Source organism: Trichomycterus rosablanca, chromosome 9 (genome assembly GCF_030014385.1).
Source record: "Trichomycterus rosablanca isolate fTriRos1 chromosome 9, fTriRos1.hap1, whole genome shotgun sequence".
NCBI lineage: Eukaryota > Metazoa > Chordata > Actinopteri > Siluriformes > Trichomycteridae > Trichomycterus > Trichomycterus rosablanca.
In genome coordinates, this window is record NC_085996.1 from 24,156,707 (window position 1) to 24,177,956 (window position 21,250).

Consider the following 21,250-nt stretch of genomic DNA (forward strand, 5'->3'; position numbering starts at 1 on the left):
AAATATGAAAACACTTTTTGAGGGCGGAGAACAGAGGACATTCTTTTGCTTTGGGCCAAGAAAACTGAGGAGTTTCTGCATAGAGGTGATATACGTATATATAGCATTTCTACATACTATCTAGTAGTAGAAAAGTATATTATTTATCATATTAGATTTGAATTGTAGATAATACACTCATTCTCACACAAAAATCTTTACTTCGTTTAAGCAGAAAGGTCCTGGGTTTGATTCTCAGGTGGAGCGGTCCAGGTCCTGTCTGTGTGGAAAAAATCACAAATAACTGCAGTATTTGCTTCTCCAAAGGTTGAGTATGACTCCTCTAATTTAAACTCATTCAATAAAAACACACACGTAATGCTATTGAATATATATATATTTAATAAATTAAAACAGGATACAAAAGAAATCATGTACATTTCATCCCCTTCCATTAAATCTATGCAACACTGGTAGACAAATCCAGGATAGGATTGCATCCTCACCCGCTGAATGCTCACAGCACATCCAGTAGCTGCATGTCTGATTTCTCCACCCCCATCCCAAAAACACACATGCTACATGTTTGCAGGCAGCAGCTAGGCTGTAAACAGGGACAGATAGACACGTGGTCACTGAAGTGTCCTATCTAGGGGCTGGAACAGCAATTAACAAGGGGACTTGTAATAAGGATTGTGTTTAGTTATATGATAAGTGCACTCAACAGTAAATAGAAGCTTCAATTTTGAAAACCCTCACACACGCATGTGTACAAAGGCACATGCTCACTCGCTAATACACATACAATAGATTTTTGCTCGGCCTTATAGTGTTGTGTTCTTAGTTTCAAATCTACCTGCTCCTGTCTTCATGGGACGTTTGGAAGGTATCAAAACTACCCTGACCCTGCAAATAGATTTCACAGCCATCCTGGGCTCCCAGCAGCTCTTCCTAGAGAACATATGCAGGGCAAATGACTGAAACAGGACTGTAACTGTTTGATCATCAAGTTCTGACATTTACACAATAAAATGGTACAGTATTTCTAGGATCATTTTTACCAGCCCAATGTATACAGCTAATTTCCTTTAGGAAGTTTATATTTATATAAACAATTAAAAAAATCAAATACATGACAAGTCCATGACAAGCTTTTGTTCGTAAATGGACAATAGTTAGACCGACAGATTATATAAATTTATATAAAGCCACAGAGAAAATCATTGGTCCCTCTCTCTGTCAGCCGCAGCAGCCATAAGGACTCATACCTCTACTCGTTCCTCTAATGACCTAATAGATATTGAACTGTTTTACATATGTGTGAGAGTCTATATACTTTACATATCAGGATCTCAAATTAAAAAATAAAATATTTAACTACCACAATTCCTTTGACAGATTTCGCAAATCACAGAGAAAACAGCCCAGGAGCCACGGAAGATCAAGGAGTACGAACGGCTCAAAGTTAACAACGCACATGCTGAAAGAATGGAACGGGATCAAAGGACAGGTCAGAAAAAGGGTTTATAATTTAGGTTCTTGATAAGAGCAGTACTGACCACTCCTCTGAGGGTCCAAAACAGTCTGGTCAGACAAAGAGTAGGGAAAAAGGAGCACCCTCCTCGGATCCTTACAGTGCATGCTCTGAACAGTGCATGCTTTCTCTCTGATGTAATTCAGCTGTGAGTTGAGCTTCCAGTATGGGGGAAAGGGGGGGCTGCTGGGATTTGGGAGTCTTGGATCATCTTCAGACTCAGTACTCTGCTGCGTATTCTGTGCCATGAAGTCCTCGACATACCAGAGTGAATTCTTTGACGATGTCTTTTACTCTGCGCTTATTCACACGCTCCCTGAGAAAGCGGGATGAGAAAAAAAAAAGTGAAGGACTTTCATCAGAATCAGAATCAGAATCAGAATCATTGGCCAGGTATGTGGATACACACAAGGAATTTGTTTCCGGCTGATGGTATCTCTCTAGTAATGGTACGATACAGTGTACAAGCAACGTATACATTAAACATTAAACACAAAATCACAAAATTATCCAAACTATAAGATTATATACACACAATATACAGATATGTAATTTAGCAGCATCTGAAATATTTACAAAACAGTAAAGTGCACAATCATGTGTCTTTATTTACATTTACATTTTTGGCATTTAGCAGACGCTTTTATCCAAAGCGACTTACAGTATACAGTCCAAGCAATTGAGGGTTAAGGGCCTTGCTCAAGGGCCCAACAGTGGCAACCTGGCAGTGGTGGGGTTTGAACCAGCGACCTTCTGCTTACTAGTCCAGTACCTTAACCACTAGGCTATAACTGCCCTATAAACCGTGCCAGGAGGCAATGCAATACCTGGTCGATGCGTGGAGCGGACGGAGCAAGCCCCTCTTCCGACTCCCGGGCCTAAACATCCATTTAATATATGATATATAATCTTTATGATTGTGAAATAAATCTGTGCTGTGTAAAATAATACATTTAAAACCAAGCACTGTAGATATTTAGTATCTTAAAAAACTGAAACAGAAAACGATTTCATATTTCAGCAACTGTCCAATTCCAAGCCCTGCCTACTCTTCATCATTCTTAATTCCTAGATGTAAAAAACATACTCATAAGGTTAAGCCAGCTACCTGCAACTGAAAGTTTTAAAGTGCCCAATATGGACAGTCATGATTTGTACAGGGGTTGGACAAAATAACTGAAACACCTGTCATTTTAGTGTGGGAGGTTTCATGGCTAAATTGGACCAGTCTGGTGGCCAATCTTCATTAATTGCACATTGCACCAGTAAGATCAGAGTGTGAAGGTTCAATTAGCAGGGTAAGAGCACAGTTTTGCTCAAAATATTGCAATGCACACAACATTATGGGTGACATACCAGAGTTCAAAAGAGGACAAATTGTTGGTGCACGTCTTGCTGGCGCATCTGTGACCAAGACAGCAAGTCTTTGTGATGTATCAAGAGCCACGGTATCCAGGGTAATGTCAGCATACCACCAAGAAGGACAAACCACATCCAACAGGATTAACTGTGGACGCAAGAGGAAGCTGTCTGAAAGGGATGTTCGGGTGCTAACCCGGATTGTATCCAAAAAACATAAAACCACGGCTGCCCAAATCACAGCAGAATTAAATGTGCACCTCAACTCTCCTGTTTCCACCAGAACTGTCCGTCGGGAGCTCCACAGGGTCAATATACACGGCCGGGCTGCTATAGCCAAACCTTTGGTCACTCGTGCCAATGCCAAACGTCGGTTTCAATGGTGCAAGGAGCGCAAATCTTGGGCTGTGGACAATGTGAAACATGTATTGTTCTCTGATGAGTCCACCTTTACTGTTTTCCCTACATCCGGGAGAGTTACGGTGTGGAGAAGCCCCAAAGAAGCGTACCACCCAGACTGTTGCATGCCCAGAGTGAAGCATGGGGGTGGATCAGTGATGGTTTGGGCTGCCATATCATGGCATTCCCTTGGCCCAATACTTGTGCTAGATGGGCGCGTCACTGCCAAGGACTACCGAACCATTCTGGAGGACCATGTGCATCCAATGGCGGTGCCGTGTATCAGGATGACAATGCACCAATACACACAGCAAGACTGGTGAAAGATTGGTTTGATGAACATGAAAGTGAAGTTGAACATCTCCCATGGCCTGCACAGTCACCAGATCTAAATATTATTGAGCCACTTTGGGGTGTTTTGGAGAAGCGAGTCAGGAAACGTTTTCCTCCACCAGCATCACGTAGTGACCTGGCCACTATCCTGCAAGAAGAATGGCTTAAAATCCCTCTGACCACTGTGCAGGACTTGTATATGTCATTTCCAAGACGAATTGACGCTGTATTGGCCGCAAAAGGAGGCCCTACACCATACTAATAAATTATTGTGGTCTAAAACCAGGTGTTTCAGTTATTTTGTCCAACCCCTGTAAATCACAAGTTGTTAACACAAATATCCCATTTTTCTATCACAAAAACTGTTAGGCTGCTGAGAGTCACAGTGCAATTAGCACTGGCTCTGGCTACCTGTACCCCAAGCTCTACTACTGTTTTTTGTAGATAAGACCTAGATCAATCCCAGGTATCCATAAGCTCATGTAATTAAAACTTTTCCAAAGGACTCTGACCCACCCATTGATCGTGCATGAGCCACAGGCCATGAGTTGGTAAGAGAGGTGTTGTCTGACCGAAGGCATCTCCGAGGAAGACCATGCTGGCTTAATAATCAGCTTTCCATTAAAAATAAGAATTTGTATTCTCTACACTTTTCTGCAGAGCTGATTCTTGCTTTAAATTTAGTCTTCAGTTAAATGATGCAGCAAATAAACAACAAAGATGAATGACTATGTTTTATAGTAGCAGGATATACACTGATCAACCATAACATTAAAACCACCAGCTTGTTTCTACGCTTACTGTCCATTTTATCAGCTCCACTTACCATATAGAAGCACTTTGTAGTTCTACAATTACTGACTGTAGTCCATCTGTTTCTCTGCATGCTTTGTTAGCCCCCTTTAATGCTGTTCTTCAATGGTCAGGACTCTCCCAGGACCACCACAGAGCAGGTATTATTTGGGTGGTGGGTCATTCTCAGCACTGCAGTGACACTGACATGGTGGTGGTGTGTTAGTGTGTGTTGTGCTGGTATGAGTGGATAAGACACAGCAGCGCTGCTGGAGTTTTTAAATACCGTGTCCACTCACTGTCCACTCTATTAGACACTCCTACCTAGTTGGTCCAACTTGTAGATGTAAAGTCAGAGACGATCGCTCATCTACTGCTGCTGTTTGAGTTGGTCATCTTCTAGACCTTCATCAGTGGTCACAGGACGCTGCCCATGGGGCGCTGTTGGCTGGATATTTTTGGTTGGTGGACTATTCTCAGTCCAGCAGTGACAGTGAGGTGTTTAAAAACTCCAGCAGCGCTGCTGTGTCTTATCCACTCATACCAGCAGAACACACACTAACACACCACCACCATGTCAGTGTCACTGCAGTGCTGAGAATGATCCACCACCCAAATAATACCTGCTCTGTGGTGGTCCTGACCATTGAAGAACAGCATGCAGAGAAACAGATGGACTACAGTCAGTAATTGTAGAAGTACAAAGTGCTTCTATATGGTAAGTGGAGCTGATAAAATGGACAGTGAGTGTAGAAACAAGGAGGTGGTTTAAATGTTATGGCTGATCAGTGTATTTGTTAATACTGACATTGAATAATGGCACAATTATTCAACCCCTACATAATATTGCTAAGTGTAATACCTACTGCTAGTCTGTATGACCTAAAGATGCAGTACAACATGATTAAAGTAATGAGAACTCGATAATCATCCTTAATTTGCTTCAACTTCGGTGCAATATATAAACATTATTCAGAGATGTGTTTAATGTGTGCTGCGACCATGCTGAACACTAAGAAACTGTCGCAAAAACTGAAGAAAAGGAAATGTCACTACACTAAAAGGGCAACAGGTATAAGAGGATCTCCAAGACCTTAAACATTCCTGGAGACAACATTAGGAGTACTGTCCAGAAGCTCCAATCTTATGGGAAAAGACTACAATTCCATCCTTAGCAATCTCGTCAGGACAATGATGACAAACCCCAGTGTTACTGCAAAAGACTTGACATCATGACAATCAAGGACTTCAAGGATAAACTCCATGACACACCCCTCTTGAAGAAGCATAGGAAATGCAGACTGGAATACACCAGATGGAATTTGTATAAGCCTGCAGAGTTCTGAGACACAGTCCAATGGAGTGACAAATCAAAACCGGAACTGTTTGGCCATATGGATCAGCAGTTTGTCTGGCACAAGAAAGGCAAGGCTTATGATCTTATGATGTTTTTCAGCTGCAGAAACTGGCAATCTTGATCATGTGACTGGTATCATGGATTTACAGAAATACCAAGGCATTTTGAGGGAAATGTTTTGTCTTCTGAGGTTAAATTGAACCTTGTTAATAACTGGGACTGTCCAGCAAGACAACAATCCCAAGCACACTTCCATGTCAAGCAAAGCTTGGTTAAGGAATCAGTCCTGGAATATCCTGGGATGGCTCATCAGAAATTAATGGCATAGTAAATCTTTGGTGGAATTAAAAAGAAGCAGCTGCAGCACAAGAGCCATCAAACCTGGAAGCTTGGGTGAAGATTCCACAAAAGGTGTCGAAGGTATTAGGGCTTAGCATAAGAGAACCAACTTAAGTTTTCAAAATTGCTTGTCTAACAATAAATATTCTTTCTCTGTTTACTGAGACTTTTTGTTGTATATTATCATTAAATTTTATACACAAGTATACAAACTTGCAACTTTAAGTTCTGTTCTATACATCCTATGCTGTTTTTTCCCTATTAAGCTACAAAACTTTGAGCCAGTCACATAATATATATAAAATCCTAAAGAAAATTTCTGTTAATGTTGTTAATGTAGTTAGTGAGTTGTCTTGCTAGCTACCAGCCTGTTATTTAGGTGCCAGCATTACTAAAATAAAACCTATAATGCTAAAATGTTAAGATTGTATAGAGAGTGGCAATTTTTGGTGATTTGAGAAAGATATAGACATGAGCTAAGCAGGGCTTGGAAATGGTCAATCAACACAGTACTAACATGGAAAAAGTGACATCACTGTTTAAAAGATGCATTATGTCACAAAGACTATCCAAAAAGACATAAATGTTTGTCTAAATTTAATGTAGTCTTTATTGACCGACTGAGTAAACGGTAATGTTACAAGACTTGTGTAAAGTTGTGTGTGTGTGTGTGTGTGTGTGAGCAGTACCTGAGGATCTGCTGGCTGAAGGTGTCCTTCTGTTCGTCAGAGACGCGAGAGGAAGGGAAGCCTGGAGACTGCAGGGCCTCTTTAAGCCACACAGTGAGCAGACTAAAACAATGCTTATTCATGGAGAACAACACCTCTGCAAACTGATCCATCAAGCTGCGTGATGACTGGCCACCAATGGCCTAGAAAGAGTAAGATATTTCCCATCAGAATCATTGTGAAATTTAATAGGATTCATTTTAGAAGATGAGAAACATGCACTGACCTCCAACACAGCGAGCAGCAGAATTTTGCCATTTTCCTGCACAACCTGGCCCACAGGAGGAATGTCTGCGCAGTGCGGCAGTAGCTCAGTCTGTCAAACATACAAATCTAATTCCAATATACATTTCGATTCTTATCTATTACTAATGCCTACTAATGACTACTTGCACCTGAATACTGATTTTTGTGACTATATTTATGAAAGTGATTTTTGCTTACATTTTTACTCTTTGTAAATTGGATAAGCCAATAAAAGGTTTAATTAAATAAAATCTGGAATTTGTAAGATTTATGTATATTTTAATTGCCATGGTAATCTGTTTCTTCAGTAGCTGTATACTTACAAAGAACAGGCAGGTAGATTTGACCGTGGGGGCCTCTGGGAATTTCAGTGACAGAACACCTACAAACAGGTGCCAAAAAACTGTTAAATTGGTAGGTGAAATTCTTTTTATTATTGATAGTGGAAATTCCTCTGTGCCGCATCAACATAAATCATCAGTAATATAATGTGACATTGTGAAACTTACCACAATGGAACACTGCTTTCACATCAAGATTTTCAGATAAGAACAAATCTGGCTTCCTTTTGAGAGCCTATAAATCAGACACAGCCAATGAAAATAGCATAAAGAATGACACCACCTCAGGGTTTTGGCAATGCCCGTCCACACAACTCCCACCTCATTACCTTCCTCTCAAGTAACACTTTCACAGTTCTCTTCCAATCAACAGAAACAACCAAATATACATCAACTTATTTAATGCAAACTGATCAGATAAGCAACTTAACTGCAAAAAAATCAAACACTGAAATTTAACTTAATCAAACTAAAGGTGGCATGATTTGCTTTTCCTCTTTTGTTCTTTTTAAAGTTTAGTTCTCTGTTTTGTTGAACTGAATACGCAACAGAAATCTAAGTAACATGTAAAGACAACTAATGCATTAAAGAACTCATTGAGGATGAGAAGATACTGAAGAAGGAAGGGACAGTAGGAAAGAAGGACAGAGAGAAATATAAATAAACAGATGGACTTCAGGTCCAGCCAAATCCAAAACTAAGAGACATGGGATACCAAATTAAATGAATTATTCGGAATATGAATAAATTTAAAGATTAAGTTTTGAGGCTGGACTGACACTGAGAGAAGGGGCTTCAGAACTAGAACATTCTGAAGATTTTGACCCCATAAACTGTAGCTACTCATGACTAAGTTTAGAAAACTAGCAAAGCTGTGTGCTGTAAAACTGTTATGAGGTATCTGCTTTTATTACATAACTTTGTAAGCATGTACTAATGCTAATCAAGACATAAATGGTAACATCTCACTTGATTGTACCCTTATTCTTATCCCTTTGCCTAATCAGGGTATAGGTCTGCAGTGGCCAAGTTACAATTGGGGAATTAGTGATGACTAGTGGCAAAAAATGAATCAGGAGGAACAGGGGGTAAAATGCAACAAAAAAAGACCAATGGCTGTTGCTGAAAACAACGTTTCTATGTTTAAAGATTAATCATATATAAACGTCTTATACCAAAAGGACCTCTAAGTGTTGTACGAAATTTACTGAGATTAATTCAAATTGACGACTGGCTGTAAAAGCTGCTGAAAGTTGACTCAGTCAAGTACTAAACAAAAGTTAAAAGCTGTGTAAGGACCATGGTTGGTAGCCCAAGGCGCCTGTACAGAAGTGAAGGAATGCGGAGATCAGTGCATGACTCTCCATGTGCAACACTGATCTCACTTGCGAATATACTGAAATATGGGCGAATAAGAAGGTGTCGGTGGACTGCGCATGCATCGTAGGGGACACGAGTCAGCCAAAAATAACAGTGGAAGACAAATTGGCGACACTAATTAAGGTCAATAAAACTACAACAATATTCCAAAAAGCTCCAACTCAAAGTTCAGGCAGCTAGTTTTACAAGCACTATAAGTCTGAATACTGGGGCTGCAACTTGTGCTCATTTTAACAATCAATTTGTCAACCTTAAATGTCTCATTCACTTTCCCCATAAAATTAAACATTTGGGGAATTAGCAATGACTAGTGGCGACAAATAGTTCAGGAGGAAAAGGGGGTAAAATAGTATTAAAACTCCATGTGTTTTATTTAGTTATGTCACCTGTAGATTTTTTTTCATATTCAGTCCAAAAAAGCATTTTGATTGGAATTTATGGAACATGAAATGACATATTCAAACTGTTGTTGCAAAGTTGAAAGCCTATCACTTGTTTTGCATAACTAATTTGTTAGCAAACACTTGTTAGCAAAGGTGTGGTTGACTGAAGATGTTAATGTAGCCACAATAAAATAAAATCTAGGGATCTTACTGCTTTGTTGTTGCATGTGCATTCTTACACTAAAATGACCACTAATATTTCTGAAGGGGTGAACCCCAACTGTTTGAACCAAGACTATAAAAAAGAGCAGTGTCAATCCTTAAGCTGTTTTTATGTTTATTTCAGAGCCCAGTAAAGGTAGGGGGTCACAACAGACCCTGGAATTACAGAAAAGAAGAGGAGGGGAGAGAAAGAAAGTGACAGGAGAGAGAGAAACCCAAAGTGAATGAAATAAGAAACCAAAAACACACCTGAGCTTGGAGTTGCATAAATGAATCAACAATATCAGGATGATCCCTGGGCCCTAAAATATAATAAAGATGTAACTTAAGAAATAATAAGAATAATAATAAGAAGAATTTATACAAACAGCAACAAAACAGATCAAACAGTCATGTGGAAAGAAAAGGCAACAGAAAGGATCTCGTTGAAATAATTGCACATGTGAGAAAAGAGGGAAGACAAAGAGGAGAAGCATGTAAGGCTTTAAAGGCAATCTCCAAAATGAAAAACCATAAACCAGAATAAGTTATGAGTTAGAATAATATTAAACTGAAACAGAAATAACAAGAGAGAAAAAAAGAACAAAAATGGGTTTGGAGTGGGAACCCAGGAGGCACCTGCTACTGTGACATTTAATCTACTTGTTATTTTGTAGCTTTTGGTCTTTATCAGACTTACTTCTCCAACCGCCCACTCTAGGGTTTGCTGAATACCTAGTTACCTGGAGAGAGATCTCCCCTCCCCTAGCTGTTCCCACACTCCAAACAAGACCCAGTTACACCCCTCCTAATCCATCTAGAGAAAACACCCAAAAAAGACCAAACCAAAAAATTTAATAAAGGAAACAGGCCATGGAAGGTCCTCAGAGCTGGAATTAAAGGACCTGCTGGAGATATAATGGTTAAACAGGCACAAAGAGACGTGATGTCTGTTAATCAGTAAACAAAGTGACAAAAACATGGAAAGAGAGAAAGGTGATCAGCCATATCTGGACAGAAGTAAATAATACAGGATGAAACGTTAAAGCCTGGTTTATGCTTCATCCAAGACACTTCTAACAGCAGAAGGCTGAAAGCACTACTGGTTGATCAGAATAGTAGGTTTGGCTTTGTAAGTCAGTAAAAAGAGGGAGGTAAACAAGCAGAGTACTGTTAAAATTAGGGCTGTCGAAGTTAACGCGATAATAACGCATTAACGCAATCTCAATTTAACGCGATTATAAAAATTAGTGCCGTTAACGCAAATTCTAGTTCATGTTGAGACTTGACTGGTAGAACAAACATTTGAATGTCGGACTTGCCACCGTTTTTCATTTGCGGTTTGTTAACATAATGTTACCGAGCGTCGTAGTGTCGTAGTAATGCACTTGCATAATAAAGAAGCTGCCAGTCCTCCATTCACGTAACGCTAGGACGGACACTTCAAAATCCTCCTTTTGGAGTGAACTGGTTTCATTTTTGATCAATATTATTTACCATTGGCTCAGGTACATGTCGAAACAAATGCTTTGTATATCATTGGTTTAACAGCCTCATTTGACTCCTTATAGAGCTACCACTGGCCAATCGGAGAAGGTCCGCCCTCTAAAAGCTAGTCTGTGATTGGGTGGTTGAATTTCGCCCGCCCTCTCTGTTTTGTAAACACCGCTACTTGAGTCAATCACTCAGCTCTCATGATCAGGAACGCGGTGAAAATGCCAAAAAGTAAACTTTTGAGGCAGCGATGAACGGACCTAAATATGAAAAGACACAACATTTAGTGAGTAAAACAGTCATTTGTTATATAATTCTTGCTTAAATTGGTCAAAAACTCTGTTATATGGGTTCTGGATTCATTCTGTGTGTTGCAGTAGCATGTCCCCCTGTTCCTAATATGATGTCTGGCTTTTTGGGGTGTAATGTCCTCCTTTTTGTTACTATGAATCTGGCCACCCTAGTCTAAACACACTCAGTTCGTGTAGAAACGTCCATTAAACCACTGGATAGTATTACTGCCTAGTATGTGAGTGAATAAAACAGTTTTCTCTTGTCCCAGCAGTTTTTAACATCAGTACATTTAGCATAAAATGTGTTCACCATTTTAACTGTAACATTTCACTTAAAAATCCTTGTTTTCTATAACATTTACACAGATTTTTTTTTATGCGATTAATCGCGATTAACTATATGAAATTCTGAGATTAATCGCGATTAAAAAATTTAATCGTTTGACAGCCCTAGTTAAAATACAAATTGTTTAATTGTATTTTCAGTGCAAAATAATCCCTAAATAAAAAATAAAAAAACAACCATACTGCACTGAATTAATAAAGAAAGCGCTCTGGTGGCACTGTGGTAACTTATGATAGCCCACTATTGCTGGCATCCAGGGTTCGAATCCCCATTGGTGCTTTTTGTCAAGAAGTAGTGGAGGAACACATTGGGCATAACATACACTATATGGCATACACTATATAAAAGTATTTGGATGCCTGACTATTAGCTTGTTTGACATCACATGTTAACAAAAGTAGAAATAACAATGGTATTAAAATGACCTCTATGTAATATGTCTGGTCACTGATTAGGGGTCAAGATGCCCTAATTGATGTTTCAGTTCATTCCAAAGCTGCTCAGTGGGGCTGAGGTCATGTCTTGTTTTGTGTACGGGGCACAATCATGCTGGAACTGGAAAGGGACTTCCCTAAACTGCTGCTGCAAAGTTGGAAGCATATAATTTGTATATCCTTTATATAATTGATTTATTTCACCTGTTACAATTGATTTTGTAAAAGTAATTGTATAAGGAATTCAAAATCCACTGAACTGAGTGAAAGGGGGGTTGAGAATCTTGAAAGTGAACTGATAAAAAAAAAAAAAAAAGACATTTTAATACTGACTATACAACTGCATCTCATACAGGAACTCCTCAAAATAGAAGCTCTGCCCAACAACAGATAAGAAACTAATTAGAAATAAAACCTAGTCATGCATTAATCTGGCATCAAGTCATTATGGCTGTGTCAAGGCTGTGCGTCCATTTCAGTTTAAAAGAATTCATATTTTGCTTTTGCTTGTTCTGATAGTTTAAAACGGAATCACCCATCTGACCACCTGAATGGTCTGAAAGCCTTTTTGGAGGGAAGCATAAACCACTTTGTGATTGTGTTTATGTTAAGTAAGAATCACAAATGCATCACAAATCACAGAAACATGTATGCTTGTCTTGTCACCTATAAAGGATCCTTACCTAAAAAAGTGGGTGAAAACAGGTTCAGTACAGTCAAAACAAAAATACAATCAGCACTGAAGAGATTAAGACATACCTTGTTGGAAGATGGTCAGGGTGACTGAGGTGACCAGTTCAAACAGGGCTTTGATTGGGGGGAAGTGGTCTGGTTCGCTGGCAAATATGTGCACCATCTAAAGACAACAATAAGATATCAAAGCAATTTATTTGCTGGATGGTAACACACAACAGGCTGCAAATTACAAACCCCATTTCCAGAAAAGTTAAATTCCCAAAAATGCTATGAAAAACTGAAATCAGTAAGTTGGTAATTCACTTTATTTAACAAACAACGAGGGGGAAACAAAGATCTCAATGACTTAATTATGTTTGTAAAATATAAATAAAATGTAAAAATTAATGCCTGCAACACTCTTAAAAAAGCTGGGCCACAGGCATGTTTACAACTGGGTCACATCACCTTCTTTAAAGCTACTAATTGTTGCAGTTTTACAAGCAGAAATTTTGCCCATTCTTGCTGTATACAAGACTTGAGCTGCTCAACAGTCTGTAATCACTGTTGTCTGATTCTCCTATTCATGATGAACCACAGACAGATCTGGACTGCAGGAAGGCCAGTTAAGCACACAGACTTTATGTCTACAAAACCAGGCTATTGTAACTTATTGTCCTGCTAAAACAGACATGGAATTTCTGGGAGAAAAGGTTGTCTTGATGGCAGCATACAGTGGTGTTCAAAAAAATAGCAGTCCAACACCATTAACTTGATAAATCAAAGTTTTTAGTAGAAATGCTATTTGTACATAGCAAAAAATTTACTTGAAAGTGTAGTAGAGTATTGAAAACAAAACAAACCCAACAATTAGGACATGCATGCCGTTTATTCTGAGTAATCGAAGCATTGATTGAAAGGGGGTTGTTCAAAATAATAGCAGTGAGGAGTTCAATTGGTGAAGTCATTCATTCTGCAGAAGAATGGGTGTCAATTTTGGCCCTTATTTAAGGTAGGAGGGTGGCAAATGTTGCACAGGTTGGTCATAGCGCATTTCCTTCTGAAATATTGGGTAAAATGGGTTGTTCCAGACATTGTTCTGATGAACAGCGTACTTTGATTAAAAAGTTCATTTTAGAGGGAAAAAACATACAGAGAAGTGCAGCAAATGATAGGCTGCTCAGCTAAAATGATCTCAAATGCCTTAAAGTGACAACCAAAACCTGAAAGATGCAGAAGGAAGCGTGGAACTACTGTTTGAATGGATCAAAGAATAGCCAGAATGGCAAAGGTTCAGCCAGTGATCACCTCCAGAAAGATCAAGGAACATCTGAAGCTCCCAGTGAGTACAGAAGATGATTAAGTGAAGCCAATTTACCAGCAAGAACTCCTGCAAAGTCCCATTGTTAAGAAAATGACATGTCCTGAATGGGTTCAAATTTCCCAAAGAACACATTGACTGGTCCAAAGAGAAATGGCTCAACATTTTGTGGACTGGTGAAAGCAAAATTGTTCTTTTTGGGTCAAGTGGCCATAGACAGTATGTCAGATGACCCTCGAGCACTGAATTCAAGCCAAAGTACACTGTGAAGACAGTAAAGCATGGTGGTACAAAACTATCATATGAGGATGTTTCTCATACCATGGTGTTACGTCTATTTATCACATACGAGGGATCATGGATCAGTTTAAATATATCAGAATACTTGAGGAGATCATGTTGCCCTATGTCGAAGAAGAAATGCCCTTAAAATGGGTGTTTTAACATGACAATGACCCAAAACATCTTGGTTACAGACAAACAAGATTAAGGTAATAGAGTGGCCAGCCCAATCCCCTGACTTCAATCCCAGAGAGAACTGGTGGACTGATGTCTGAAACGTGTTTTTTTGAGGCAAAACCCAAAATTGCAGAAGAACTGTGGAATGTAGTCTAATCATCCTGGACTGGAATACCTGTGCAGAGGTGCCAGAAGTTGGTCGACTCCATGCAACACAGATCTTGGAAACAATTGTTATGCCACTAAATATTAGTTCAGTAATTTAAAGTAAAGTGAAACCTCAAAAATTTTCAGTTTATAGATACATTTTTTGAGTTTTTAAAGAAAAATGCTGGCACTGCTATTTTTTTGAACAGCCTAATATTCATTTTTCTTAACTTTCTGTAAAGGATTAACACAAACTGGCTAAATGTTGTTAATGTTTTGATTTAGAATTAAAAGTGTAGTATTTTCAGTGCATTTGCATTTATGGAAATAAAAGTTATTATAATGATTTTGTGCTTTATTCACTTTTTTAAAATCACTGCTATTTTTTTTAACACTACTGTATGTCTCTTATCTCTGCAGATCACCTATGCTGTGGGCACTTATGCACCCCCATGCCATCACAGATGCTGTTTTTTGCACTTTTCATTGGTAACAGTCTGGATGTCTTTTTCGGGCCCAGAGAACTTTCTGTGAACTTTTTGGCCTTTACACACAAAGATTATACCTTAATCTTTTACTGTTGTGAACTGTAAAGGCTGTAAGGGTTTCTTTGCAATATTACGCAAATACACTGACAATTCTCTTACCAGTGCAACCGCTAATTATGGAACCTTACAGACAAGGGGTACTTGTATAAGCTTAGTCTTATTTTGCCTCTGTTGTAACTTTTTTTAAGTGTTGTGCAGGTGTCACATTCTATTACTTTCTTAATATTTACAAAATACAATTAGGTTTGTCAGTGAGAACACTAAAAATGTTTTTTTTGTACTGTAGTACAATTCTAATTCAAGCTATATAACAAATTACATTTTTAGTTTTTATTGCATTTTTAGAAAGTCTCCCAGCTTTTCTAGAAATTGGATTTGTAATTTTTGTTTACATTACAATTGTATGTACTCTTTCTGTATTAGACTGCGGCATTGTTTAAAAATAACCCAAAGAGCCCCAGCACAGACTTACTCAACCCATTATAATTAGATGCAAATGGTAAATGTCACCAAACTTAATGACATCACTGCATGCAGCTATAGCAACCGTCTGGTTAACTTAGAGGCGACATTTCAGAGGGAATATTAATATAGCAGAACTTGACTTTTGAAGGCTGGATAATTAAAGTATGAATGAATATATAAAGGCACAGTGGTTGATTGTGGTTTCAAAGCCTGGCTCTGCCATGCTACCAGTACAATGGCAGCACTCTGATCCCAGCTTCCAAACAAGGTGGAATATGCAAAAAAAGAATTTCACTGTATTTTAATGTAAAATTCAATTAACAATAAAAAAAAACGTATAATTGGGGGTGTGGCTTGTTTAGAATGAAGCAACCACATTCAAAATATACCACTGAACACAATAAGACGGTCATTAACAAGTGGATAAAATGTGGCACAACAGTGATGTTATCAATAACTGGACAGCCCTCCAAAACTGATAAAAAAAATAAAAATAAAAAAAAACTGGTCCAGCAGGCTGCCAAGAGACTTACAGTATAATTAAAGGTAGGGATGCATCAATAAAAATTTTTCCCAACCGAGTACAAGTACATGTATTTTTGTACTTGCCGATACCGATACCGATACCAATACCTATTGGATCAGATATCTGACATGCTAGAAAACTCGATCCAGTCACCGAACGCTCGGTGAGCCGGTCGGATCGAGTTGTTGGATAGTTCACACTTAGCGATCGAGAGCCGAGTTTTGATCGCCGAGCGAACGCCGAGTTGCTCCCGAGCCGGCAAATCTAGCGCCGACCAGTCGCCGAGCGAAAATCAGGGCAAAAATCGTGTAGTGTGAACTAGGCATAACGCAGCAATGTGCACTAGGCACACGGTATCGGATGTTTAGTATCGGAGCCTCGTTTGCGAGTACGAGTACAAGTTAACGAGCGCAGTATCGGGCAAATACCCGATACCAGTATCGATACTCATGCATCTCTAATTAAAGGAGCTGTAGGAATTTCTGGCTAGTACTGGTTGTGTACTACATGTGACAACCATCTCCCGTATTCTTCATATGTCTGGGCTGTGGGGTAGGGTGGCAAGAAATACAGTACATCCAAGCCCAGCTACATTTTGCAAAAACCTACATCAATTCTGCCAAAAGCACATGGGAAAATGTGTTATGTGTGGTCTGCTATTTTGGCCATAATTCTAAACGGTATGTTTGGCGCAAAAACAACTCTACACGTCTCAAAAAAAACCAAAAAAAAAAAAAAACCACCATACCCACAGTAAAGCATGACGGTGGCAGCAATATGCTTTGGGAGCTGTTCTTGTAATCTGACAAACCTGAAGTCAAGATGTGCCATGGTGATAGACCCCTACCCAAAAATACTGAATACTGATATATAATCAAAGGGTGCTTCAACAAAATATCAGTTTGGGTGTGTAGACTTTGAGTGTGTGTGTGTGTGTGTGTACCTGACGTGTCAGGTCCAGGGCAGAAGCTTGTGGTATAGTGCTGTACATCTGGCCCAACATCTCACTTAACTGAGACACCATTGGAGCAAAGTCATGTAGTAGGGTCTTTACTGATTTCTCAAAGATAGCACACACAGCCTGAGTGAGTGAGTCAGACACACAAAGAGAGAGATTGTTTAATGAAAGAAGGTTTAACACTCTAAAGTGGTTTCTGTAAAGTAAGGTTCAGGTCTTACCTCTACAACCTGTGAATCATTCAGCCATTTACTCAGGACTGTGTGAATGAGTGCAAAGACTTGCTGCAATACCACCACCACCTAAAAACACACAATTACACACAAAGCTTTGAACTTGTACAGCTCTGATAGAATGCTACCTGTCTTCAAAGCCTACGCTACCAGCCATGGTTAACAATCATGAAAAAACATGTTAACATAAAACTTATAATTATTGCTATTACTATTATACATGTGAGTTTATTGCATTAGGAGTTTAACGTCATTTTTTTTTACACATTTTGGGTACATGACAGTACAGGTAGTTACTGATTACACAAGATTCATCAGTTCAAGTTCAATATCAAACACAGACATGGACAATTTTGTATCTCCTATTTACCTGACTCAAGTACTCAATCTGTTAAAATGACCAAAAATGTCTCCCTTATGAATAGTGGTCATTTTATAGGAATGTCACAATATAACTACTGCACTCACTGGGTTGGGGCCGGTTTGGGGTGCGCTGGTTTTGACAGGTGGGGCCGTCTCCCCAGACTCCTCCTCCTGCTGCTTGGTGATGTCCAGTGTAGTAAACAGGTTGGACAGCAGACCCAGGATGTGGATGATAGCCAGTTTATTTGAGGGGTTCGGCTGCATAGACGGCGAGAAGTAGAAAAGAAAAATAAGAATGGTTCCAACATTTCTGTTGATGTGATGTTTTTAAATTATCAGTGATGTTGTGAATCAAATTAATTACTCATAAACACACATTTGAAATATCCAACAACAAATACCAAACATCTCGGTATTTGCAGTTGTATTCAGTGTAAACAAATACAGACAAAATGATTAATCCTTATGTAATAATAATAATAATAATACATTTTATTTATAGGTGCCTTTCATGACACTCAATGTCACCTTACAGTACACAATCAGCAGTAAACACGTAATAAACACTCAACATTAAAATCTAAAATAATAAAATAATCAATCAACATATTTACAATCACAATCACAGTCAACAACACCAAATCAAATACATTTAACAAGAAAAGGATCATTTAAAAAGAAAGGTTTTAAGAGCAGTTTTGCATTCTGCTATAGAATTTAAAGCCCTAATATGAGGGGAAAGTGTGTTCCAAAGTTTGGGTGCAGTGTAAGAAAAGGCCCTGGCACCCACTGTACTAAGCTTAATAGGTAGAATATCCAAAATGTTGAGAAACATAATATGTATATTATGAATGAGTTTCCCACACATGTACTATATGTATATAATGGAACTGTACACTGTAGACATTATGTAGTGGACTGTACACCTGGCACCAAAATGACCATGACCCTGTCGCCGGTTTACCACTGTTCCTTCCTTTGACCACTTTTGATAGATACTGACCACTGCAGACCGGGAACACCCCACAAGAGCTGCAGTTTTGGAGATGCTCTGACCCAGTCATCTAGCCGTCACAATCTGGCTCTTGTCAAACTCGCTCAAATCCTTATGCTTGCACATTTTTCCTGCTTCGTACACATCAACTTTAAGGATAAAATGTTCACTTGCTGCCTAATATATCCCACCCACTAACAGGTGCCGTGATGAAGAGATAATCAGTGTTATTTACTTCACCTGTCAGTGGTCATAATGTTATGCCTTGTCGGTGTATATGCAGCAAAGCATTTAAAAGTACACTTCGTCACTAGACTTGTTCTAGTACAAAAAAAAAATACCAGTTTGTGCTAGCCAATCACTGTAAAGACTCAGTTTAAAAAGTTTGTGCCTCAGCTGTGCTACCAGCCTGGTCAGATACTCAACAGACACTACTGACCGTGTTTGAGGAAGGAAAGAATTTGGTAAGAATTTGGCCACTACGGCTGGGAACTAGGGTTTAAATTCCCAGTGGTGCCACCGGCTGTCAACAGGCTACAGGCCCGGTTATGTGCACAGTGATTCCAGTAAAGCTAGATACACTGCAACCCTGACCAGGACAAAACATGAATATTAAATTATACTATTCACTTAATAATTACAACAGCTACTTTGGCTAATGGCTACAGTGTTTACAACAGTTATTCTGCAATATCTTATTAGCAGTATGTGTGGTAACAGAAACAGTGATGAGACAACACAAACAAAAACAAAAGCACAGAAGTTGATTTTGTACTTGTGTTGAAAGAAACTTCTATACAGGCCTTTAATTACAGCCAATTACAGTAAGCTGGTAGGGAAATATGAGAAATAATAACCTCATTAAACAACCATTAGGTTGTAAATGTTCTTGGTTGCAGCTTGACAACAGCTATGTGATTGGAGAAAAGGGAGACTGAGTCATATCTCCCCTTGCCCAATCATGAAATAAAAACCTAACATCAGCAAACAGTGACTGGAAGAGTTGAACAGGTCATGGAAAAAGCTGCAGATGCACCACTGCAAGTTTACACCATCCACCAAAAAGGGAAAGAAATGTAATATTATATGAATAATATTTATTACATAAAAGAAGCTTTGATTTAAACACAAACAGATTTCTGTGGTCACAGGCTCTTAAATGTGCCTTTTCAACCTTATTTATTTCTTAAAGGAAATTCATCAGTAACCTGTCAAATAAGGACAGACTTGCAAAGTCACTGTTCTTTATTACAGCCACTATAATATCTGCACCTAATGCTGTTCCAGAGGAATTATTGAGGGTGGCTAAAAATAGCCCCAAGAAGCCATTATTTATCTTATCAGAAGGTGTCAGTGTTTTATAGAGCTAAACGAAAGAGCCTGCTCTCGGAGTCTGACGTAATGCCTTCCACTAAAAACCAGACAGACACAAGAGGACTGGCTCTCTATGTAGATGAGAGAGAGAGAGAGAGAGAGAGAGAGAGAGAGAGAGAGAGAGAGAGAGAGAGCGAGCGAGCGAGAGAGAGAGAGAGAGAGTGAGTAACTGTATATATTTGTTCTTTCTTATTGTTATTTTTATTATTTCTCTGTAACTTGCTTTGGCAATACGAATGTCCTTATTCATCATGCCAATAAAGCTTCTTTTGAGTTTGAGAGAGAGAGAGAGAGAGAGAGAGAGAGAGAGAGAGAGAGAGCATGTGAGAAACTCTGATAGCATGAGTGAGGTGTCGAATGCTTGAAAAAGAACACTATAATGTTTATCTTTTTAGTCAAGGTATCAGAATTTGTCTGAGAGGGAAGAAGCTTCTAGAAGAATTCAGGTTCACCTGACAATTCTTCTTACAGTTGGAAAGTGTGAGCCAATGTGCATAACTGATATTCTAAATGTACTACTGGTGCAAATACTGATTATTTACTTTAAATTGGCAGATGTAAAAGAAAGTAAAATTTTGTTTATTAGGATATAACATAACGTCATGTTTTACACTTTGGTTAAATGTATGACAGCTAGGACAGATAGTTACACAAGATTCATCAGTTCAAGTTTAATGTCAAACATTTTATTTGTTTATTTGGATTTTTTAACATCATGTTTTACACACTTTGGTTACATTCACGACAGGAACGGTAGTTACTCATTACACAAGATTCATCAGTTCTCAAGGTTATATCGAACAGTCTTGGACAATTTAGTGTCTCCAATTCACCTCACTTGCATGTCTTTGGACTGTGGGAGGAAACCGGAGCACCCAAAGGAAACCCATGCGGACATGGGGAGAACATGCAAACTCCACACAGAAAGGACCCGGACTGCCCCATCTGGGGATCGAACCCAGGACCTTCTTGCTGTGAGGTGACAGTGCTACCCACTTAGCCACCGTGCCACCCGTCAAACATCGTCACGGGCGATTATGTATCGCCAATTCACCAAACTTACATGTCTTTAGGAGCGGCACAGTGGCACGGAGGGTAGCACTGTCGCCTCAGCAAAAAAATGTCCTGGGTTCCCAGAAGGAGCAGTCTAGGTCCTTTCTGAGTTTGCATGTTCTCCCCGTGTCTCTGTGGGATTTCTCCCACAGTCCAAAGACATGCAAGTGAGGTGAATTCGAGATACAAAATTGTG

General features: G+C 39.1%; 1 protein-coding gene and 1 long non-coding RNA gene across 3 annotated transcripts in view; one reads left to right on the forward strand and one right to left on the reverse strand.

The window, feature by feature from the left end:
- Window positions 1-242: 242 nt before the first annotated feature.
- On the forward strand, window positions 243-9,704 carry LOC134320639 (uncharacterized). Its single transcript, XR_010013725.1, has 4 exons — window positions 243-306; window positions 1,378-1,489; window positions 6,779-6,972; window positions 9,517-9,704. It is a non-coding gene; the product is annotated as an uncharacterized LOC134320639 (long non-coding RNA).
- Window positions 364-21,250, reverse strand: part of ipo13b (importin 13b) — a 56,268-nt gene continuing 35,381 nt past the window's right edge. Inside the window, exons 12-21 of one of the 2 annotated variants that reach the window (XM_063002134.1) lie at window positions 17,739-17,891; window positions 17,259-17,339; window positions 17,023-17,160; window positions 12,698-12,794; window positions 9,642-9,694; window positions 7,576-7,642; window positions 7,390-7,448; window positions 7,047-7,136; window positions 6,782-6,963; window positions 364-1,829 (exon numbers count right to left, since the gene is read on the reverse strand). In XM_063002134.1, the coding sequence (XP_062858204.1) occupies window positions 1,733-1,829; window positions 6,782-6,963; window positions 7,047-7,136; window positions 7,390-7,448; window positions 7,576-7,642; window positions 9,642-9,694; window positions 12,698-12,794; window positions 17,023-17,160; window positions 17,259-17,339; window positions 17,739-17,891 (1,017 nt within the window). In that variant the 3' untranslated portion in view covers window positions 364-1,732. Of the gene's footprint in view, window positions 1,830-6,781; window positions 6,964-7,046; window positions 7,137-7,389; window positions 7,449-7,575; window positions 7,643-9,641; window positions 9,695-12,697; window positions 12,795-17,022; window positions 17,161-17,258; window positions 17,340-17,738; window positions 17,892-21,250 lie in introns of those variants that run through there. The other variant, XM_063002135.1, reaches the window with a different exon arrangement.